The sequence below is a fragment of the Strix aluco genome, chromosome 27, assembly GCF_031877795.1.
Source record: "Strix aluco isolate bStrAlu1 chromosome 27, bStrAlu1.hap1, whole genome shotgun sequence".
Lineage (NCBI taxonomy): Eukaryota > Metazoa > Chordata > Aves > Strigiformes > Strigidae > Strix > Strix aluco.
The window spans coordinates 2,422,338-2,446,620 of NC_133957.1; the positions used below are offsets into that span (position 1 = coordinate 2,422,338).

Consider the following 24,283-nt stretch of genomic DNA (forward strand, 5'->3'; position numbering starts at 1 on the left):
ACAGAGCAGCCAACTCACTCCCACCGCAGTTCAGCCCACTCGGAGACTACGTGCCCTCAGTGCCCACCCCTTGGCCAATGCTCTGCCAGAGAGCCCTCCCCTTTCAGCTTTGGCTATGTCCCCAGAACGGACATGATGGGCAGCAGAAGGCAAAGAGAAGCTTTGAGCAACCAGTTGGAGCGTAGGGGGAGCTGGGAGATGAGGCTGGCTCCCCAGGGAGGGTCAGGGTACGGGGTCACTGTATGTGTGCCCATGCTCAGCGCTCTCCAGGTGGGAAGAGCCTTTGCTCGGCCTTGTCCCGGAGGTGTCGGCACCAAGCCAGATGCAGGGGCTGTGCAGGGGCAGCACCCGTCTTCTTACCAGGGATTTTGGTCTTTGCACACTTGAGCTTGTAGAACTTCTTCAGGAGCCTGCGTGGCTGGAACACGGGCCTCTCAACAGGCAAAATCTTGTCCCCTCCCACCGTGGCACGTGCTGGGACAAGAGCAAATGTCCCAACTCCGATCTCCACCGCCTGAAAACGCGAGCAAGAGGAGGGAGCGTTGGCAGGGCTGTGCAGAGGCAGGAAGGCTGCCAGGTGACTTACGTGGCCCTGGGGATGGTGCTTTGTGCCCTGCTCTGGAGGCCCAGGGGGCAGGACAGGCCACGGGCAGGAGGCAAGGCTCACCTTCTTCTGCAAGAGCTCCCTCCGGATGTACCGAGACGCGCCAGCCCAGACTTGGCAGATTTCTGGAAAGCAAAGGCAAGGCGTGCCATGCTGAGTCACCAACGGCTGACCACCCAGCACCCCCTACCCACGGAGAGGACAGCGGAGTGCGCTCAAGCTCCCCCTCGCCCTGAGCAAACATTTGCACCGCCGGGGCTGCCCAGCTGCCTTCTTGACTGCCCCAGCTTCCAAGAAGCCCGCCCTGTGCCCAGGCCGGGCCTGTGGAGGAAAGGCAGCCATCAGCTGTGTTCCCTTCGACACAGACAGCGGTGGCTAGAGGCCGGGGCTATCAAAGCCACCCTCCAGGCCCAAGGCACCATCAGGCAGGGCTCTCCTCGCAGCCGCCAGTGCCCTCCAGAAGACCCCCGCTACAGCCCCAACCCCAGCCTGAGGGTTTCCACAGCTCATCTCCACTTCATCTTGGCTCCGACAGCGCTCCTGCAAGGGTCCCCCGGGCCTTACCACTGCTGGTGAGCTCCCTGAGGGTTGGGAGATCCTTGTGCTCCAAGGGGCTAAAGAGCAGGTACTTAACCATCTTTGCCCCCCTGCACTGCAGCAGCTGGGGAACAGGTGCTCGTCCTGCTACAAAACCCCTCTCTGCCCCTCTCCTCCTCCTCCTTCTCCTCCTCCTCCTCCTTGTCGCTGCTTCCCCAGGCAGCGTCTCCAAGGCTCTCCCACGGCCTCCCCTCGCCTCCTCCTGGCAGCAGGGCAGCTCCTGCGGAGCAGAGTGCTGGCCAGAGCAGCCCTGGCGTTGCCCAGGCCTGGCCGGGGAGTGTGGCTGGGGGCACAGTGGGGAGAGGGAGATGTCGCTGCGGTGCGGGGGTCCCATTGTGACACCACGCCGTGTCACAGAGGGCTGCGGGGACCCGCCCCACCCTGCATGGGCAGGGCAGCCCCGCTGGGCACCTCAGGCTGCTGCGCTGACACTCCCGCCTGCGTATCTCAACTCATCCCCTCTCGGTGGCCACGGGGAAACTCCTGGAAGCCCGGAAGGAGCTTGCGTTAATGCTGAAGGTGTTACCCGAAAAGCGGATTCGTGCCCGGCGTGCAATAAACCAGTACTGTATTTATGCAGGCCTGGGTCCTCAGTGGACATTGCCACAGACCAAGCACCCCAACAGCAGGTTTTCATGCTCCTTTTATACACAAAAAGCAGAGGTTAGAACTTTTCCAAACACGCCTATTCGATACTGATTGGTTAGTGATTACCATACCATTATAACACGGATCACCTAATGCTTCTACTCCTACGCATGCTCGGGGGAAGGGTCTTAACCTGGGCGGGGGTCTTTCTGACCTGTGGTTTTTAGGTTTATAATGAAGGTAGTTCACTTTAGGACACTGAAAAGTTCATTTCACTGCCAAGTTAAGTAATTGAATAGTCACTTTGCCAGGTTGTCAAATAACTCGTCCGCAGGACAATCCCAGAGATTGTCGTCAAGGTCCAGGACATTCTACCTATTTTCTAGGGTTTGGAGATTGAAGCTTGTTCTTCTTGCTTCAAGACCTCGCGATTGTTCCCAGATGGTCCCTATAGCTACTGACATCATCATTAGCCATGGCTACTAGCAAATGTGAAGTGCACTCTATCAAAGGGGCTTCGTGCGGTTCAGAAGGGGGCTGGAGGGGCCCACCTGTGAGAGACGAGAAACCAGGCCTGCGAGAAACGAAGAAAAACAGCCTGAGAAAGCAACAGTTGAGGCTGATGGAAGAAATGCCTCCAACACTCGCAACACAAAACTCTGAGTCCCAGGGTGCATGGTGTGGAGGTCGAAGCTGAAAAGGCTGCCCGAATAACACAAGATGCAGCTGGAGGAGGGAGCCCTGTGGAGACAGGACGGCTCTGCTCTGGGGCACCTGGACAAATTTCAAGGGCCATCTGTCCGGTGAATGACCTTTGCTTCATTATCCACGAAATGCATATTACAGTTAACACCCCTCAATATGCTAACGAAGGCTAACATGATCATGCTAATTACATCATCCCATGAAACACCTTACCCCTCCCCGTACATGCCATACGTAGGTATGTGGGTCGGCCTAGGGGACGGACCCGAGGAAAGTGTGTATAAATCAAGGGGGGGAAAGAAAGGGGGGGGGGGGCCTGGAGAGTGCAGTGAAGCAAAAAAGACGGCTGCCTCCTGTGCCTCCTGGAGCCCTCGCCGGCGGGACCAGCGCAGACACCCAGACCAGTGATCTGTATTTCCCCATTCCCTCTGTCTCCCTCTTTTCCCTTTCCCATTAAGAAATGCAAGGCACATTGTATTGCTTGCCACAACTTGCTATATACTTAGCCAACTATCGTGTGTTCAATTAGTTCATTGTGGGTAGCTAATAAATGTTTGGACTTGGAGACTTGTTGTCCGCTCCGTTGGGGATTTGTGAATCTGAGTCACTTGTCTCCCTCGTCTGAGCGGGACGTGACATTAAAATTGGCGTAGTCGGCAGGATCCCCTTCGGTGTCGGAAAGTCTTATGAGATACTGGTTCTCTATCCGACCAACTCGGACAGGGAGAACTGGGAATTGGCCCCTCAGCTCTACGCTGGGAGAGGGTCGGAGGGATACCGATTCTCTATCCGATAAGGACAGGGAGAATCGGGAAGTGACCTCTGAGCTCTAAGCCAGGAGAGGTTCGAGCAGTGGCAAGCCATGACTGGGCAGGAAATGTCGGTGCTTGACTGCTCCCCTATTTTTGAGAAACTGAAGGAGTATAAGGCCTGTCCTCCTCCTTTAGTAGAGGTTTGGGCCCACGATAATTGGCATCATCCAGAAGCAGTGGCAAGCTCTATCAGTGCACTTGCGGGGGTGCAAGGGTCGCGACCAGGCAAAGGAAAAGCTGTAGTGTGCGCTGTATTAGGGGCAGCACTGACTGCAGCCCAAAAAGAGAAACATGTTAAGAAACAACTAGAAGGGGAAATGATCAAATCCTTACAAGATCTGGTAAAAGCTCTCCAGGATCAACTGGTCGAGGAACGTAAAGTTACTGAACAAAAAGCTAAACTCTGGCAACAGCAAACTGAAGTTTTGAAAAGCCAATTAGGTGCTGAGCGTAACACCACTCAGCGACTTCACACGGCTCTGTTAGGTGCCCTGGACCGAGAAAAAATCTCACGGTCCGAAAAAGAGGGGAATGAAAAAGAAACCTGCAACCGGACAGATCTCGGCTCTGTTCCGGATAGTGAACAGGGAGTTACGAATCTGGCAAAAGCAGCAGCCAGACCCTTGTATCCAACAAAGGATTTAGAGATAAGCCGAGAAGTTTTTTGACCCCAAAAATGAGGGGGCAAATTTAAGACCATTAATTAAAACGGAGACCACCAAGGGTCAGGGTGGAAGAGCTCCGCAGGTCACCGTTCGAACTACACCATATCCAGCGACTGAGCTTGCGAAAATTCAGGAGAAATATACCAGACGAGCTCAGGAAACTGAGACTGAATACGTGTGGAGGGTGTCTTTGACTGGTGGCGACCGAATTTTGTTAGCAGAAGATGAGGCCCAGGGGTACTGGGGGCCAGGGGTTTTCTTAGTTACTGACGACCACAGAGAGCCGTGGTCGTTAACAAGCTGCTTATTGGGCTGGGGGTCTGGACCCCTTGGAAAGGGGGGATCCAGTATGTATTGAGACCCCAACCATAAATCATTTGACCAAAAGTCTGCAGAAGGCTGCTTGTCTCCAAATAATGCGTGACAGGCGTTTGGTTCCGCAGCAGCCTGCCCCGATGCTATTAATCGCTAACCCCGATCAAATGACTCCCCTGATTCGGGGCTTGCCGGACTTTTTGAAATCACATGCAGCACAATTACAAGATCGTTTGCGGAATGCATTAGCCCCACGAGGGTGGAGACGGGCAGGGGGAGAAGCATGACTTGGGGAGAGATAGCTCAGGACTTAATAAGTTACGGCCGGAGAATGGGCCTTACCGGGGGAACGGGTAAACATAAACCCTCGGTACGCAGAGTGGAACAGCCCGAAAATCTGTCTCCTTCCCCTCCGCAAGTTTTAAGAGCAAAGAGAAACCGCTGAGGGAATTGGACAGGGGATTCCCCGAGAGTTCACGGATGGTATGCCTACTACAGTTTTTAAAAAGGCAGCAGCACACGTGTGGGTGTGGCAGAGCCCATCTGGTTCCAGCCGTGCAGGCACGCAGGGATGTGCAGCCACCTCAGCCCAGCAGAGCCGAGCAGTGTCACCCTTCCTGCACACAGCACGGGGCAGCACAGAGGCAGCACCGGCCACGTCAGCCCCAGCAACACCCTCTGGCAGGCGCCGTGTCCTCGCTCTCTAGGCCAGACTCACCCTCTCCAGGTAGAGGTGGGCGTTGTCCATCAGAGCTTTCACCATCCCCATGAGGTAGACGAGCAGCGCCAGGCTGTTCTGCGCCACGTTAACATGGACCTAGGGGAAAGGGGGACCCCAAAAAGTGTGGGGGGCTGTCACAAGGGCCACCCCACCTTTGGGGACACACCTGGATCACCCTACGTGTTGGGAACACCCCTGGGGCTCACCCCCTCCCGGATGAAGGTGCCGAAACGTGGAAGCAACTGGTAGAGACCGAGGTCGGCGGCGATGCTCTGGAGGAGAGCTTGATGGGGGCACACATGGGGATGTCACCCCAAGGGACAAGGGGACACCCCAAGTGACGTGGCACGGGGGTGGGGACATGGTGGGGGGGTTTCCAAATCAATGTCTGCTCTTTAACCCAGCATTAATATAAATGAGAAAGAAATTGTCCTGTTTATGATTTTTAGATAACTTGACCTAACTTAGAAGTCACAACTACTTTTTCAAAAATATCTGTGGATGTAAAAAAAGATCTAAGTTGCTACCATCTTAATACAACTTATTTGCATTGCTCTAGTGATACAGAGAAATGATCACTTGTTTTGAGCCTTATTTACTTACTTACAGCAACTTATAGTATTTTTGAATATTGCTGAGAATCCTGCTTGCCCAGACTGTTCTCTGGAATTTTACCAAGGACTGCTGTGTCCATCAAAACAAAGCAGTTCACTGTGAAAATCTACCAAGAACTGCAGTGTTCAGCAAAATATCATGGTTTTGTCCTTGAGGAACGGGTGTGCTCTAATCAGTTGGGCCTCGGTAATGAGTAAAGATAGCCATGTACGGATGGTAGAAGTTCCATTGGTTCCTTTTGAAGATAGGATGAGTAAACCGGCTGAAAACTCTCTGGTTATTCACGAAATTGGCCAAGAGAATCTGCGCATGCTCCGGGGAAAAAACAAGGTGAGAAAGACTACGAGCCTTCCTCCCAAAGACCCCTGAAGACGCCCCCCAGGAGGCAATGGGCAGGTGCAAAGAGAACACAAACTGCTGACACCAGCCTCTAGAGCTAACCCAGCCTCACTCATGCATATGTGTGTGTGTGTTATGTAATCAATGAATATGCATATCCACACTCGATAAGTTTCTGGTAAAATGTGCTGTTGGGGTGCAAGCTTTGTGGAGAAATCCCCTTGCACCCCAGCGCTGGAGTAAACATACCTGCTGTAGAACTCTGAGCTGTAGAGTCTGTTTTCCACAAGTCAATTTCCAGCTTTCATCAGTTTCTTAGAACTAAAGGAACAACATTTTACACCTGCTAAACCAGAATTTCATTCTTCACTTTTTTGTTTTAATTTTCTTCTCTAGATCCTTTTCTGTACTGCTACTCCCTTCTCCCCTTACAATCTTCTGTTACTTTTCCTCTCCTTTTTCCACCTTTCCTGCATTTTCTGTTCCTTTTCCCCCATTCTTCCCTCTCTCCATCTTACTTTTTCATTAGTTATAAAAAACCTTTAAAGGCTGTGAGAAGGGACAGAGGTGAACTGTCAAGAATGGAAAAGTTGCAGCCAAAACTTGGTATTAGCTTCTAATTATTTTCTGTCTCTCTGTTCCTGTTCCCATCTGACCCCATCCCAGGCCCTGAGGAGATGAGGGGCTGTTATAACGGATTCCCAGCAGCAGGGAGGGCAGGAGCCAGGCTCGGTAACGTTCTCAGTCCTTATCTCCACGGATGGGGCACAGCTGGGGGAGGTGAGGGGAATCACACCCAGCACCAAGCAGCCCAATAAGGAGGGGCAGGGAGGGGTGAGAATTGCACCCCCACAAGCTCACCCTCTGACCCAAGGATACAGGGCAGAGCCCCCAGACAACACCAAGAAGTTCTTACCACAGTCTCAAAAAAAGACAAAATGCAAGGAAAAAAATTTGCTTAGAAATATTCAGAAAAATCAGCAATATGAGCCTACATTATCAGAAATACAGAGCATAAAACTTTACACTGGGAGAGGCGAGCAGGGACCTGCAGTGACCCTGCAGCCAGCAGGGTGTGCAGCCTGTGGTACAGCTCAGGGCACAGACAGCCGGGATGTGTTCCTGCTTTTAATAAAGCTTGGAGAGGAATCACCAAACAGCAGCAACATTTATGTGTTCTAAATAAGACCCAACACATCTCATACTTTGAGCTTCAAACCCGTGTCCTCAGAGGTCACGGAGAAACCATTTCACTCTCCTCGCATCGCTCTGGTGGGCTGGGCAGATGTTCAGCCTTTCTCAGGAGACTTATGCCCTGGCCACGAGGGATCCTGTCAGATTTTATAGGCTGTGACACAGCCCAGCACGCCAGAGCACATCTGGTGTCAGTCTATATTATCTGCAGATGGCTCAAAGGAGAAAAGCACACCTCCCATGCACAAGAATTTGACCCACCTGTTGGGCCAGAGCAGCCCCTTCCCAGAAGGTGCTGGGATCTGAAGCTCTCTGTGGGCATGTGGAGCCCAACCACGGCACCTCCTGCCTAGGAACAGCCGCTCTGTTCCACACATCACACAGTGCTCAGAGCTTGGCAAGGGCACACTGACTGGGGTTTTCTGCTCAGCTGTCCAGCTAGTCTGCCTTCTCTGCCACTGACTGCAAATGTTATCAATCTTCCAAATTCTCGAGTTTAAAAATATCTCCTCTGAGGCATAAAGGAGGAAAGACGGGTGATTACAGTAGGTGTTCCCTCAATGGATGCACCAAGGAGACCAAGCACCAGAGACATTTACTCAAACCATTCCCAGGACAAACAAACCCTCTTCTCCTGCAAGGAAACATTCGTTGCCAAACACCAGCACACTCTGTTGACGGGGCTGTGGCCGTCTAGATAAGCCTCAGCAAACGCCTCTGACCTTCCCTTAAACAGTCGGGACTAAACTCTGTGAGTCACACTGAACTGCGCCTTGACCAGCTCCACCAAGTCAAGTAGCACCAGTTAAAGAATGAAGCACTGGGTTTTGATTTTTACACAAGGGTATCACAATCTAACCTTCAGCTATTGCATTTCTATTGTTCCCTCTCTGCAAGAGAATTCACTGGGTTTCAAAGTACACGTTTTCTAAGATCACAGATCAAATGGTCCTAAACTGCTTCAGATGTCTGGAAGGGAGAGAGTTTTATATTTTTTTTTCTTTAATCACATCTATCTTTCTTTCCTCCTCTTAAGCAAGCCCACTTTTCATGACTAACAGCTTAGGGCCAACACAAGCACTTACAAAGGTTGCTTTGTTATACTCATTCTAACATTTCATAGTACCTTGTTTTCCCTAAACACGGTTATCACCTGGGACTTACCCACATTACATTCTGCAGAGCAAAAGCACTTCCCAAGATAATGAACACATACCGTGTTGTCAAACCATGATAAAAAAACCCTATTCCTCTTTAAAAAAAAAAAAAAAATCAAAACTCTAATCAAAGTTCTAAAACCTGCAGTATATTCTGCTGGTTTCCATGGTTACTGAGCTCCCAGCTGCACCATCAGTCTGTGTATCTGTCTAATGACGCCCCACAGCCCGCTGGCGGCAGGGCAGAGATGGCCATTAACTGCAGTGAGCTCTGAGCCAAGGCTGTAATGCCCAGCCACCACTGCTGGGGGGAAATCAGAAGTGACCCGGATTCATCGATTCACCCGGGTTCATTGACCCTACTCCCTTGTTACTGAGAAGTGTCCAAATGTAGAAATAGAAATCCGATTTCTAATGGAACTGAGATATCTCAGATACACGCTCCAAACATCAGTGTCTTCCCAGAGTCAGCCTTCCAGTTCTTCACGCTGCATTTCTTGGGGCAGCAGTAAACAATGATTAACACAAACTATTTTGTGAACAAAGATTTCTTCTCACCTGATGTAAACATCAGGAAAAAAAAAAAACAGTAACCAGAAAAGTGACTGCTCACAGATTAATATTAATGTGTGAATTTACATTAATGTTTTACATTAATCTTATTCTGTTTAGACAGAGTAAACTAACACATTTGAAAGTATATTTTCACAAGTAGTTTTCAGTAGAAAACTTGATAAAAACTAAAAAGTATCGGAGGCCTGACTTCAGCAGGTCACAGGCCTGACCAACAGCCCTTCCCATCCTGGGCTAAGGACAGATTGTCATATTCTATATTGCCAAGACAACTTTCACACCGCCACCTTGTTACTGCCCCAGGTTTTTAATAGAAAGATGCACTTATGAACTAAATCTGCCTTTCTATATGAAAAGCAAATGAATCTCCAAGAGCCCAAATAAATCCCAACCCCACATAAGCCAATATATTAGTTGAAATCCTGAACATAAGACAAAATGAATTTGCATTACATCGTTTCCAGACTGGATAGAACAATTATTGCAGGCTTGTATGAAAGACTGTACTAATGCTCATTGGGTGTGCAGGCTAAGGAATTATACACCTTCTGAATAATCATACCTGTCCTACAAGGAGCTTTATGATGCTGAGCTACAGGAGACTCATTGACACGACCGGAGGTTTAACAAACTCCTGCTATGCCACATGGAATAATCTAGAGACTTAACTCAAGATTAAAGGTAAAGGCCTGATTCTCATTGCCTTCAGAATGCCAACGGAAAGTCTGAGGTCAATTGTACTGTCATTGCACAGAGAGAAATCAGCTGCCTCGTGACCCAAGCAATGCGGAGATTTCCACGGGGCGTGATGCTCTGACTGTGGCTCCTCCTTCCAAGAGGTCTTTTTCCTTTATGCTTGTATTACAAAACACACAGCTGGCTTGGGAATATCTTGCACAGTATATTATTAAAGCCACACATATAAAATTTGCTTGTCCCAAAAACTGTATGGACAATATAAGTACATATACAATTAGCTGGCACTTTAGCTCATTAAAAATAACACTGGTAACAAACAAGTTTTGAACTGCCAGACAGTTCCAGCCAGTCATCGCTTTCTACATCCTCCACACCTTCACAGCTGGTCACACGCTTCTTTTCATACTCATAGTCACAGACACCTTACACAAAGCCATAAATATTTACACACACGCACAACAACACACAGCAGCAGCTCCTGAGCTGCCCCAGCAGGAAGCAGCCCCAGACCAGAGAGGCTCTCAGCTCTCCCTGGAGCTGTGCAGTGTGCTGGGGCAGAGCACAAGGTCAGTACGAAAGATGCTGCTCAAGAACACGCTCTTCACTGGTGGCATTTTTGATCTGACCCAGCGTTACCTGACTTCATACACTGATCAGGACATCTCCTGACGAGAAGCAGTACTATCTTACCCAAGAAAATAACCACCTGTAACCAGTTTACCAGAAAATCTATTCAAACTATCCATGAAACAGTGTGATTCTTCCAGCTCTTGTAACAGACCGGTACACAAAACAGTTCAGTTAACAGGCAAAAGTCCTCTCCAGCAGATGGAGATTTGCCTGTTCTTTAGAGTTCAGCTACCTGTTACTAATTAAACAATTAATTTGTTGTTTTTAAAATAGGTTAAGTACAGCAAGACACACAAACAAACAAAAATAATCAAGCAAACAAACAAACAAAAACATTAATGGGGAAAAACACCGGGTCTTACCTTCCCCAGCGCGGCAGCGCTGCCCGCGGCCCCGACCGAGCGCGGCGGAGGCGGCGCGTCCCCAGCGCGCAGCCGCGGGCAGGCGCTGCCCGGAGCGGCCCCGAGGACGGACGCGGGCCCCGCTCAGACGGGCCCCCTCGGCGCGGAGCCCGGCGCCGGCCCCGCGCGTCGCTCCGCGCCCCCCCCCGCGCCCGCGCACAGACCAGCCGCCCCCCCCCCGGCGGGCGCGAGCGCAGCCTGACCGTGGGGCGGGAGGCGCCGGGGGAGCCCCGGAGCGGTCCGGGCTGTCCCTGTCTGCCGCCAGCTCGGGCGGGGCCGGCCGCTGCTCCCCCGCCTCGGGGCCGCGGCGCCGGGGCACGCCGGGACGGGCTGCGCGGGGTGGGCTGGCTCCCCCCGCGCCGGCGCCCGCCCCCCCCGCGCCCCGCGGCCGGCAGCTGCCCCGCCCCGCCCCGCGTCCCTCCGCGCCGGCCGCCCCTCCCGCGGGCGTGTGTGTCCGCGTGTCGAGGGGCGGGAGCACGCGCGGTCCGGGTGTGCGTGCGCGGGTGTGACTGTGTCAGGGGGTCGCTGGGTGTCCGCGTGGGACTGTGCCTGCGCGTGGGGGGGCTGTGGGAGCGCGGACGGGGGCTGCGGCGGGTGAGAAAGTGCGTGTGCGACGGCGCGAGTGGGGTGCGGGGCCGTGTGGGGTCTGTGGGGGTATCGGCGTCGGGGTTCGGGTGTTGCCGCGCCCACGGGAGCGCGCACGGGTGTCGCGCCCCTGTGCCTGCGTGTGCGCGCTTGTCTCAGTGTGCGCCTGCGCGGGTGCGTGCGCACGCGCTGTCTCCGCGCGGGGCTCTGCGCCCGGCCCCGGTGCCCGTGTGCCCCCGCCCCTGCGCGCCTGTGCCGCTGCGCCTGCGGCGGGGGGTGGCGGCCGCGTCTCCCGGGGCCGGTCGCGCGTGGCCGTGGCCGTGTCTCGGCTCCGGGCGGGGCCGGGACTCCGCGGGCGGGGGCGCGTCCGCGCACGGTCCCCGCGCCGCTGCCGCCGGGCGCTCTCCAGGGTGCTGAAGCGGCGCTGCCCGCCCTGCCCGTCCCTGCCCGCCCCTGCCCACCTGTCCTGATCCGATATCGGGGAGGGTTCTTAAACGATCCCAAGAGCGAGATTAAGACACAAACGCGGTCAGATGCCGTACAGCCTTGTGAACTTTATTGTACACACAACTGATAACAGCGATAGGACAGAGAGACAAGAAAGGAAAAAAAGTCAGAATCCCTAAGCAAGCAAACGGTAGAGATGCAACGAGACTAATGACCACCACCACGAATCCAGCGACGTCCTGTTGGCTCGGTCTCGGTGCAGGTGATGGTGCTCCAAGCTCCAAGCTCCGCCAAAGTCTCAGCTCCGAGGAAGGATGAGATGACAGGGGTGAACAGCGTGCTCACGAAAAAGGAGTGCCCTGTCCTTTTATTGTCCCAGTTCCCACGATCTCCCCGAAGAGTCCACCCGTTTCCTCGGAGCTCATTGCAATACGTGCCGCCCCGTGGTCCCGGGCCGGCCTGCACGTCTCCCTCATCCCGATTTATCTTCGGGCGGATGTTGTGGTCCCGTCGGCGGCAATTCGTCTTCTTCAGAGCGTATTCCTCCGTCAGCAGGATGCCGAGGACAGGAAATGGGGGTGGTGCGACAGCAATGTTTGAGACAGATAACACAGTCCCTTACACCACCCCGTGGCTCAACACTGCTGTCTTCGTGGTGGCGTGAAAGATAACCGTAGAGAGAGAAAAAGAGAAAGGCCAGAAAAAGTGCAAAATACAACAAACAAGATTTCCAGCAGATTTTTCATCAATAACAAACATGAACATCTTTAACTAACAAACATATAACCAATAACATCTTTAACAAATATATCATGCTCAAAACTAACTAACTTTATAAAACCAAAACATCTTATAAACCAATTCTAAGGCTCCGACAAATCGGCAGAAGAACACGACGGCAGTTTACATGATTGACATTCACAGGGACAAAAAAGAAGTATTATAATAACAATTAAGATAATGGTTAACAAGACAAAGGCTGCAAAGCGAATTAAAATTAATCCCATCATTTGTTCCATTTTTCCCACGGTTCTAACAAAATACCACAAAGTGTCTGAGGCCCTGGCAGTCCACGCGTCTGCTGCTCTGGTCTGCTGGAGTTGGGGTCAGCATGCGCGGCGGGAAAATCCCTTTCCACACCCCTTTTATCCCAAGGCGCATGGTCACTTGGACCTAGAAACTTCTATCCCAGATTTAAACAAAGGTAACCAAACACCACCACTATTCGTACAATGTTAACAATATTCTAAATAAACATATAAAAAGGTAACTAACACTACCAACTAACAGTTTTTTAACCAACCAAACAAGATGTGTCCCAGGCTGAGCCAAGGGATGTGCTCCCGGTCTTTGGGGACAGGGAGGGGAAAAAAGGTGGTTGTTACGTGTGGTTTAGGCATGAAAGCGTCTATCCTAAATTTAAACAAAGACAAATAAAAACAATTAAAAGATATCTACAGGCTTTGATTGGCGAGCAACCCGAATCTGCTTCACACCATCAGGTGAAACAGTAGATATGAGTTGGTGTTAGATACAACATGTTGGATTAACTGAACAAAGCAAGGAATAACACATGGTAAAAACATCAAGGCAGCAAATGCACATAACAGATAAAATAAAAGCTGCTTTACCCATGGTGCTCCGGGTAACCAAGACCATAAATCACCACTCCAGCCGTTCCATGTTTGAACGGGGACATGGGATAGTTTCCTAAGGTCTGTGGTCAGCTGAAGGACTACTTCACCTACATCGTCCATTTCCAAACAACAATTAGAGACATTTAGTTTTCCACATACTCCTCCCTCTCCAGCTAGTAAATAATCCAAAACCATGCGGTGTTGAAGGATTGCAGAGCTCTTCCTCGCAGGACCACGTGAAAGCCTTCCTCTCTTGCTCTGGAGCACACGAAGGTGCTGTTGGTACCACACAGGACGATGGGGGGACCCGAGAGCCCCCCGCCCGCACCGGCCCGTCCCCGCGAAGCCCAAGGGGCAGCACCTTGCCAGGCGGTGATGGTGCGCAGCTCCTGGGCGTGCTGGCTGAGCTTTGCCTTCCGGCCCTGCATGGAGCTGGTGCTCCTGCCTCGGCCCTTCAGCCCCGCCGCGCGTGTGGCAGCCGTCGCAGCTCCTCGGCGCACTGGAGACAGCCCGGGCTGCGACCACGGGTGGAGCCGAGCTCCCCGTGCCCGGGAACCGTCACCGGGGCACAGAACAGGCGAACTCATAATCAGTTACCGAGCTCTGAGGAGCAGCCAAAGGCAGGGTGGGCAGGGATATCCCCGCTCTCCTTCCCATCGCCGTGGCTACGGCAGCTGCAACCCGCCCAGCCGGGGTAGCCCCCCAAGCCCCACCAGAAACAGAGCGAGGAGGATTTCAGGGAAAAGAGCTGCACACCTGTATCCAAACACAGCACCGGCGCTCTCCTGGGAGCTGCCAGCTTGTTTCAAATGCCCAGAGGCATCTCCCTAGATACGCACCTTTGGAAATGTCAGCGCATCAGTCAGGAAACGGTGGTGCAGGGAGTTACGCTCCAGTTGAAATGGGCAAGAGCAAACCAGCTGCCAGCACTGATGTTTATTTTGATGCGCGCCGTACACTCTTGTGAACTACAAATAGGACAGGAAATGCAAGCGTGTACATGTGTTTGTCCATCAATCAAACCAAGCTCCCTCTGCCGGAGAAAATCCCGAACGTTTGATTTGCAGAAAAAGACTTTGGAAGGAAACTGCCTTCCTAGCACCACGCTCGCAAACCAGCTTAGATTAAGTTTCTGAAACTCAAGATCTTCAACCTGCAGCCACCCTGTTGTGCTCCAGGTGCTGAACGCAGAAACCAAGGAAACAACTCCCCACCTGGGTTAGTCTTCCCAGGAAGACCATTTTGGCAAAGATGACGTGCAAGCTCACAACCAGCAGAAGTCAGTGCTAACTGCAGAGCTGCGTGGGAAAGTGCCTGTTTGCCCCTTCCCCACCTGCCTTCTGCCAGAGTGGGAGCTACACACAAGTCTTCCAAGCACCCAAATTAACAGTTTTGGTCTGTAGCCCATTCAGTGATAGACATCAACCAGCTTTTCAGAACTATTAGATGAGAGGCCACAAGATCATCGTAAGAATATTGAAATTAAAGTCAAAAGGAAATTGCCTGGTTTCTACCATAATCAATCTTCGTTGACTGTAAGATAATGTAAACACAGAATCACAGAATCACAGAATCATCTAGGTTGGAAAGGACCTTGAAGATCATCTAGTCCAACCGTTAACCTAGCACTGACAGTTTCCAACTCCACCAGATCCCTCAGCGCTAAGTCGACCCAACTCTTAAACACCTCCAGGGATGGGGACTCCACCACCTCCCTGGGCAGCCCATTCCAACGCCTAAAAACCAGTCCCTTAGGGAAACAGACCGAGACAGATATCCAAGAGCCCTGCAGAACACCCCTCAAGACCCAAAGCCCCACTTCCCAAAATCACAGGCCAAAGACGAGTCAGAAATGACTCAGCGCTTCACCTTCTCAAGGGGCACAAAGCACAGTTCCATACACACAACCACACAAGCTGCTTTTCCAGCAAAGCCTCGTGCTTCACACCTGGGTCTCTTCCGCACGCTTGTTTACAGCAGATGATGTGTAACAACACCCCTCTTAAAAGCCACCAGCCCACTGTTGTTCCGGCAGTGCTGACCCTCACAGGGACCCAGCCTCAGTGAGCCGGGTCAGAATGACCCCCCACATGGGGAGCACTTGCGGGCACAGATGCAGACCCAGACTGCCTGGCCATGAGCCGCTGGCACTGAGGCTCCGGCCAGGCCAGTGGCAAAAAGGAGCATCATTTCCTCATGCCAAAGCTTAACTGCGCTATTACAACCTGATAGAGCATGTGGTAAATGGGCTGATGGAAAGGAAAGGAGGAAAAGGGTTCCCGAAGCCCCCAAGCCCCACAAGGCAGGAAAAGTCAGAAAGCAGGCAGCATTCCTGAGAGTCAGGCCAGCTGTAAGTAAGCCCAGCTCATGGGCTCAGAAAAGCAGAGCTGGAACTCGTACTGAGCGCCAAGATCTGCTCAGCTAAGCTTCCATCACTCATTGCCACCCAGACTGAGAAGGCTGAAGGGGTTCAGTTCTTCCTGCAGTCAGGGCCAAATAACGGGCACTTGTCACCACACATCTGCACTTGGGACTTGTCCACATCTGACTGACACAACCACTGCAACAACACAGCGCAACACCCAAAGTCTGTCCTAACACTTGATAACCACGCCTAGAGGGCACAGCTCATGGAACAGCAGGGCCAACCCTGAAACAGAGATCTGCCCAGGGCATGGGGGAGAACGGGGAGGAAGATGCAGGGCTGGAAGCACTGGGTTCCTGAAGCTAACAGCAGCACGGATGCAACCTAGACAAAAAGATCTGCCTGCTGCATTCCCATTGAGTAATTAGTGGGAGGTGTAGCTTTCTGTATTTGTAAGGTTGTCCTGTACCTTGCTAGAGGGGTATGTCTCGTGCAGATCTGCAGTAGGGGATGTCTCAATTCACTCAGCCCTGGCAAATCAAAGCTGTCTCCTAATGACAGAAAGCAAAGCTGAGCTGAGAGATGGGACCACTGTGAAAGCCACTGCCTGACATCCAGGACAGAAGAGCAGAGGTCTCCAGTCTCCATCACAAGGAGCCTCTCCCAAAGTGCCTCCTACCTTCTGGTCAGTAAAGCTGTAACTTACAGACCGGTGACATCTTTGAGAAAGGGTCCGAAACCTCCACTGCAAACAGCAGATGAGCCCCAGATGTCTTCAGCACAGGGTTGGCTGGATTATTCACAGCCAGGGAACCAGCTAAATGCAGTTTAACTCATTTGCCTGCTTAATCCAGAGCACTTTTAAATCCCCATACACTGATCCAAGTTGCCAGAGGTATTTTAACCCCTGAGACCCCAAGATGGTAAACACTGGTTAAGAAAGCCATTTTAAATACACAAATCGAATTTCCTTCAGTGTTGAAGTAACTGTGAATGATCTCCCCATCCATCCTGGCTACCAGCTCTTGCTACAAGGAGAATTCATTTGGCTCCATCTTGCTTAAAATACTGAGCTGAATCAGCAGATCCTGTCCTGGAGGAACAGGTGACCCTGCCCTGAACCTCTGTGCATCATGCAGCCCCAATCTGCTGCTGCAGATTAAGGGCCAGAAGCAAAACGGAAATAGGACAAAGAATAAACTGACAAACTGCTGGATTTGGAGGCCTGGTAGCCCCCTCCCAAAAGACACGTCCAAAGACACCTGGGCTAAAGGATTGTTCCTTCAAGTACAAGAGGTAATACAGGAAACCCTCTTGCTTCCTCCTGGATTTGGTCACCAGAGAGCTGCCCACCAGCCCCTGCCCAGAAAAGCACACATCCTAATTAAAAGCAACATGTAAGAGCCCAAAGCAACAAACGTAGAGATTCATTGGTGGCATCTGGCAAGTGACAAAGATACAGTGACTTTTGGTAACAGTTCTTTGAAGGGGAAGCCAGAGTTGATAGGCATCCCCACTGGAAGGCTCTTACAGAGGAGAGTGTTAAACAGCGTCAACGGGCAGGTTGAAGCATTGTCTGGGAAATGTCAAACACTGTCAAGATACCACAGAGCTCTCTGCAGCCAAGCCCCAGCAAGGGACTCCTGTGGGCTCATCTCTGAGAACACAGACTGATGGGCCACCAGCCCTGCCGACAGAAAACACCTTATCAGCAGCTGGTGCAGAGAGTACAGCGCCCTCAAAACCACCAAACCAGCCAGGTCAGCCCACCCAGACACCCAGCATCTCCCCGCAGTACCTGCAGCCACACCTGCAGCCCAGCCCTGCTGTCAGGATCCTCTCGGACTGGTCGGGTCAGCGCTCCCAGCCTTCCAAACCCCGGCCTTCTGGGAGCTGCCCTCAGCCCAGCTCAGGGAAAAAAGATGAGACACCCCTTAACTCTAGTTGGAGACTTCCAGGAATTCTCTCACCTCAGGGAAAAGGAAATGGAAGGAATATTTTTGTTCAGTTTTTCCAAAGCAAAATAAAACCCAACCACTGCAGCAGCGAGACAGCTGTCACAGCAGTGGAGATCTTCAAAGCCCTGAAATAAATAGTCTTGCCTCTGGCTTCCAGCTGCATGGGATTGCTTTATAGCACCTTACACAAAACCCACAATAAACTACCTCCGACAAGTTACCAAAGAAACAGCATTAAGGTTGTCCACGGGATCAGGCATTGACTTCTAAACCCCCCATTCTTTGGTACCTTCAGCAAACCGCCAGCTCTGATTCAGCCCTCGCTTGGTTTCTGAAAGGGTGACAAAAGCAGCTTCAGCAAGATCAGAGTCAGACCACAAAATCTGCTTCCTTTAGAGATCAGGCCCTGCTGTCTCTGAGCAGCTCAGATCCCCCAACAGCCGCTGGGTCTGCAGGAACTGAACAGCTCGAGTCTGACCAGGAGACGAGGCAAAGCCTGGGGAAGAAGGCCAGCTGTGAAACAGTCTGACAGAGAAGAGGGGACAGAGAAAATGTGGGGCAATAGAGCTTCCAAAGGAGATTAAAAGAATCAGGGCTTCGTGAACCCAATCCATGAACTAGAGGTTTTGTATCTGTACAGATGTTACTGTACTCGGAATGGCAGAACACTAAAATCCACTGCCCAGGGAGAACAGAGAAGCTTTGGAGATGAGCACAGAGCACAGCGCTGCCAACTCTTTAACAGCCGGCAGAGCACACCTCCTCCCGGGGGGGGCAGCTCTAACTGCCACACTGCTGCAGTGAGGACAGGGGAGGAGAGTCAGGACAGCTGCAAAAAGTTCAGGAGACTTCTCAAAGGGGAAAAAAGGAAAGAGAAAATAACCAAGATCTTTTTACCAGGCTGTCTGTGACACGAGCCGTCAAAACATGAGAGTGGGTGATGGACAGCTGGGGAGAACAGTCAGGATTGGACAAAACAGTTCAGGCAGCATGAAATCAGAACGAAAATTAACATTTGTGAAAAAAAATCACTTAGTATTTTCCTTTGCCCAAGAGGTACCTCTGTGTCACAGGGTAAATATCCCATTCCGCTGCCCGGATGCAGAATTATTCCAACAGAGAATTATTCCACTAACCAAGGGCTTTTCTACACAATAACCTCTGCAGCCTGGGGCCATGCAGCCGTGCATTCGAGTACATGCACACCCAGTGTGTGCAGGCTGGCAGCTGAAACCTTTGCATACTTCTCTCTTCATTGCTGCTGAAACATTTTGAGTCCCCAGCCCTACACTCTGGTTCTGCAACAATTCCCCATACAGTCAAACTACAGTTTCAGGCACATCCCATCGCCTGCCCAGGATGGAATCCCCAAAGTGCGACTGTTCCCAATTCCATTTTTCCTGTAGAAAACAATGGGATAGAGAGGGATGTGTGCAGGCACTTCAGCAATGCACACAGCCGAACCACACAGGAACAGCTGGTGTGAGGTGGAAGATGGTGAGACAGAGGCGAGACCTCTGGGGTTGTCAGGTGCCAATTCAACACCTGGGAATGACAGAAGTAGTAGAGGAAATTCTAACTGCTTTTAATATGCCAAGAAATAACTGCTACTTGCCTGAGGTTTAGAGTGGAAAATCCCTTTATAACACAAAATTAAACTTCATGATGTCCTGGTGACCCTGTGTGACCCCTCTTCAAACAGATCACCATTCTGAAACCTCTCAGCTGCTTCTCCTGTGACACTGAACACCTGACAACTCTTTCACTGCCAGTGGTCCTGCTGCCTCTCCTGATCCATCACATTTTCATCTCCACCTTCAGATGCCTGCTGCTCACCACAGTCAGTGAAGGATGAAGGAAAACAGGACCATGACAACAGTAACCAGAGCAGGGTATGAAAGAACTGACAGCAGAGCTCTGAAACAGAAGGCACAGACAGCAAGGCATTACTGTGCACAAGCTTTCACAGTGCAGACGCAGTATAGACGGGGTAAGAATCTGCTCCCCAGCTCTGGAAAACCCAATCCCCTCAGCAGCAACACTACTGACACCTGCAAGCTTCCTTCCTTAAGTTCTAAGGACAGAGGAGCATCCCCTGGATCCAGATGCAGCCCCCCTCTGAGTACTGCCATTCTGAGGTGTTGCATTTTTCATATCGATCAGCAATAACTTATAAAACAAGATTTCAGTTAACTGTCCTAAAACCTCAATCCCCAAGAGGAATTGCCTCAAAAGGTCGATCAGAGACGAGCCGGCTCCACCTGCTGCATGGCCTCCCCTGACCACCACACACAAAGCTCAAGACCTCCCCAGCCTGTCCCAGCCAGCGCCCCAGGAAGGTGCTGTCAGACCTCTCCGCTCCTCTGACAGCCCCCGGGCCAGCTCCCCGGCACAGGGCACACGCCGGCTGCAGGCTGCCAGCCAGCCTTAGGGACAGGGAGTCACTTCAGGAAAACTCACGTTTTCCCCAAAGACCAGGTTCTGCTCCGAACTCGAGCTACCGCCGCGAGCCCACAGCACCCTGCCTCTCCGCAGCACCCGAGGGGTGCAAACCCCGACCCGGAGCAGACACCAGCCCTGTCCCACCTGCTTCACACGGCATCCCTGCAGCCACAGGCACCTCCTGAAAGGGGGGAACCTGCGAGAGCAGTTTTTAAATGTGTTTCCACAAAGACCAGGCAGTTACAGAAAAGAGATTTCACAGGGACAAAACCAGGGAAAAGGAGGAGGAGGAAGTCGGTCTGCCTGGCTACATGAAATGGGGATGAGAACAAGCAGAGATGCAGGGCACAGCAGAACTGAACAGGAGCTTGAAGGTGACAGGAGGAAAAAACATGCAAGATGAACTACACAGGTGTTCTGGACAGGAGACTTATTTTGTTTAAATCTTGATTAATTCTTCCACATCAATTATTCTGATGATTAATTCTATTTTCACATGGGCATTTTGTCAGCATTTAAGAAGATGCACAGGAGACCCCAGGAGAAGCCCCAACACTCACCCAGGAACGAGGTGACGATCTGCAGACTGACAGCACATCGGGCGGGACAAGCTGGCAAAGAAACACGGTGGCAACCGGTTACATCACGTTTCCAGCAATCCACAGCCACAGGCAGTGAAAAGCGGCTATTTTCTGCAGAGCTGGTGCAGAGCAGAGAGGTGGAGGTGAAGGAGCAGCTGACGGGGGAGGCTGAAGCAGTGCCACCCACGGCAGGAGCTCTGCCGGCTGTTTGCAGCCTCAGAGCAGGTGGTGCTGCCGGATTTCCCAACCAGAAGCACTCGCAGGATCCCAGCACACAGAAACTTGTCCTTTAATTACTTTTTAATTACTTCTTGTACCTTCATTGCATGAGATTTCTGCTCTGCCTGCAGATTTCAAGAGATTCTTTTCTGAAAGCGGAGCAGGTCGTTCCAGCTTGAAACAAACAGGATTTGTCTTTTGGCAAAGGTGCAAATTAGAAGCTCAACTCAGAAACTGAACTTTGTCCAGAAAGCCAGAGGAGCAGCAGGGCTCTGCAAAGGGGCTGGGCTCCAGCACACCCCCCTGATCACCCCCCCACATCTCTCCCAGCACCTCCAAGCTGGGAAAAACTGTCCCACAGCCAGAAGGCAAGAGCCCGCCTGGGCCAGCTCTCGCCCTCGGGCTTAATGCCGGTTTCTGATCAGCACCTCTTGGCTCTGGTGACTGGCACCCTCTGAAGCACCACTCTGAGGGGTTTCATCAGATTGAACCCACCCAGCCCAAATCACCACAGAGAGCAGAAAATATTAAATGTGTCACTTCTTTCACACTTGAAGTAAAATTAAAGGGCTAAAATTCACTTTCCCTGGGGTAACCTGACAGATAAACCCCGCAGACACAACAGACCCTTACAGACAGCAAAACCCACCAAGTTCAAGGTAAAAGGACAAGCACAGTCACACATCAGAACGTCTGAACAGCCCAAACTGTGACAACAAACCTTGTTTTGAAAAAAAAAATCAGAACCATGAAACAGTTTGGGTTTTCAGAGGAAAGCTTTCCCTTCCCCGGCGATCCCACCACCCCCTCCAGGGAAATCGGCCCCAGCCCCTGTGCTCACCCACTGCTAGGCCGGGGACACCACCACTAGTGCTGGGGCTGGGGCTGGGGCTGGGGCCACCTTTGCAGGAGAAAAATTCCTTCAGCCATCCAGAACAAAGCGAGTGTTTGAAAAGGAGGAATTCCCACTTGCTGTGTGGACCAGATCTCTGCAGGGAACATCCCCCAGTGCAGACCACAGAGAGCTGGAGGACCTTCTGCCTAGGCCGCCTCACTGCAGACCATAAACCCCCATAAACCCCAAATCACTCCGAAACACCCCTATATCCCCTCAACCACTCCCATATCCCCCCCCAACTTACTGTACCCCCTAAACCTCCTCTATATCCCCAAATCAACCCACAACCCCCCATATCCCCTAAATCACCCCCCAAACCTCCCCATATGCCCCCCAACCCCCCCATATCTCAACAAATCCCCCCTAAATCCCCATATCTCCCCAAATACACCCAAATCACCTCAAAACCTTCCCATATCACCCCAAACCCCCCATATCCTTCCAAAATACCACTTCTATCCCCCCTATACCACCAAACACCCCCATATCACCCCCAAATCACCACCTGATATCCCCCCAAACCTCCCCATAGCCCACCAAATCACCCCCAAAACCACCCATATCCCCCCAAATCACCCGCCATATCCCCCCAACCCCTCCCATATACCCCCATATCCCCCAAAGCCCCCCATATATCCCAGATCACCCCCAAAACCTCCCCATATGGCCCCAAACCCACCTATATCCCCCCAAATCACCCCAAAAACTACTCATATCTCCCCAAATCACCCCGCAATATCCCCCCAAACCCCCATATCCCCCCAAATCACCCCTAAACCCCCCCTTATGCCCGCAAATCACACCATATCTCCACCAAACACCCCCATACCCCACCAAATCACCCCAAAACCCAAATAACCCCTAAATCACCCCAAAACTTCCCCATATCCCCTATATTACCCCCAAACATCCTCTATATCCCCCAGATCACCCCAAAACCTCCCCACATCCCCTAAATCACCACAAAAACCTCCCCATATGCCCCCAAAACCCCCATATCCACCCAACCCCCCAAAACCCTCCATATCTCCCCATATCCCCACAAATCATCTCAAAACCTGCCCATTACACACCAAAACCCCCATATCCTCCTAAAGTCCCCCTTACATCCCCCATATCCCCCCTAACCCCCAAACCCCCAAATAACCCTAAAACACCTCCATATCCCCCCATATCCCCCATATGACCCCAAAACCACCCATGTCCCAACAAATCACCCCAAAATTCCCCATATCCCCTAAATCACCCCCAAAACCTACCCATATGCCCCCAAAACCCCCCATATTCCCCCAAATCCCCCCATATGCCCCAAATCACCACCCCATATCCACCCAAACACCATCCCACCAAATCACCCCAAAACACCCTATATCCCCTAAATCAACCCCAAAACTTCCCCATATCCCCCCAAACCCCCATATCTCACCAAATACGCCCTGATCACCTCAAAACCTCCCCATATCACCCCAAAACCCCCCATATCCTTCAAAATACCCCTTATATCCCCCATATCCCCGCAAATCACACCCCATATCCCAACCCCCCATATCACACCATATCACCCCAAACCCCCCCATAGACCCAAATCACCTCCATAACTCCCTCAACCGCTCCCATATCCCCCAAAATAACCCCAAAACCCCCCATATCCCCCCAAATCACTCCAAAACTTTCCCATATAGCCCCATATCCCCCATATCCCCGCAAAGCATTCCATAACCCCCAGATCACCCCAAAAACTCTCCATAGCCCATAACACCCCCATATCAACACCAAACCCACTGTACCCCCCAAACCTCCTCTATATCCCACAAATCACCCCAAAACCTCCCCATATCCCCTAAATGACCCCCAAAACCTCCCCATATGCCCCCAAACCCCCCATATCCACCCAACCCCCCCAAACCCTCCATATCTCCCCATATCCCCACAAATCATCTCAAAACCTGCCCATTACACACCAAAACCCCCATATCCTCCTAAAGTCCCCTTATATCACCCATATCTTCCCAAACCCCCACATATCCCAGCAAATCACCCCAAAAACTACCCATATCCCCCCAAATCACCCCCCACATCCCCCCAAACCCCCATAACCCCCCAAATAAACCTAAAACACCCCCATATCCCCCCATATCCCCCATATGACCCCAAAACCACCCATATCACAACAAATCACCCCAAAATTCCCCATATCCACTAAATCACCCCCAAAACCTCCCCATATCCCCCATATCACCCCCCAAATCCCCCCTAAATTCCCATATCTCCCCAAATACCCCCAAATCACCTCAAAACCTGCCCATATCCCCCCAAACCCCCACATAGCCCCCAAATCATCCCCCATCCCCTCAAAACACCATATCCCCCCAAACCACCCCAAAAAAACCATATACCCTAAATCACCCCCAAAACCTCCTCGTATGCCCCCAAGCCCCCCTTCTCATCCCAAATCAGCCCATGTACCCCAAATCACCCCAAAACTTCCCCAAACACCCCTGTGACCAACCTCCACTCCAGTGACCCACACACACAC

General features: G+C 51.8%; 1 protein-coding gene and 1 long non-coding RNA gene across 2 annotated transcripts; one reads left to right on the forward strand and one right to left on the reverse strand.

Moving 5' to 3' along the window:
- Positions 1–322: 322 nt before the first annotated feature.
- Positions 323–3,059, forward strand: LOC141915842 (uncharacterized). Its single transcript, XM_074807721.1, has 2 exons — positions 323–1,176; positions 2,176–3,059. Exons 1-2 carry the CDS (start codon positions 323–325, stop codon positions 2,273–2,275), a joined length of 954 nt encoding a protein of 317 aa, XP_074663822.1. The 3' UTR covers positions 2,276–3,059.
- Positions 361–10,721, reverse strand: LOC141915843 (uncharacterized). Its single transcript, XR_012621019.1, has 3 exons — positions 10,577–10,721; positions 668–729; positions 361–514 (listed from the first exon to the last, which is right to left on the reverse strand). It is a non-coding gene; the product is annotated as an uncharacterized LOC141915843 (long non-coding RNA).
- Positions 10,722–24,283: the final 13,562 nt, after the last annotated feature.

What these genes read in the sequence shown, in the direction of transcription:
- LOC141915842 (XM_074807721.1), top strand. Translation starts at nt 323, where the DNA reads ATGCAGGGGCTGTGCAGGGGCAGCACCCGTCTTCTTACCAGGGATTTT. An exon ending in CCCGGGCCTTACCACTGCTG is followed by an intron (nt 1,177 to 2,175) that starts GTGAGCTCCCTG and finishes CCTATTTTCTAG; the next exon opens with GGTTTGGAGATTGAAGCTTG.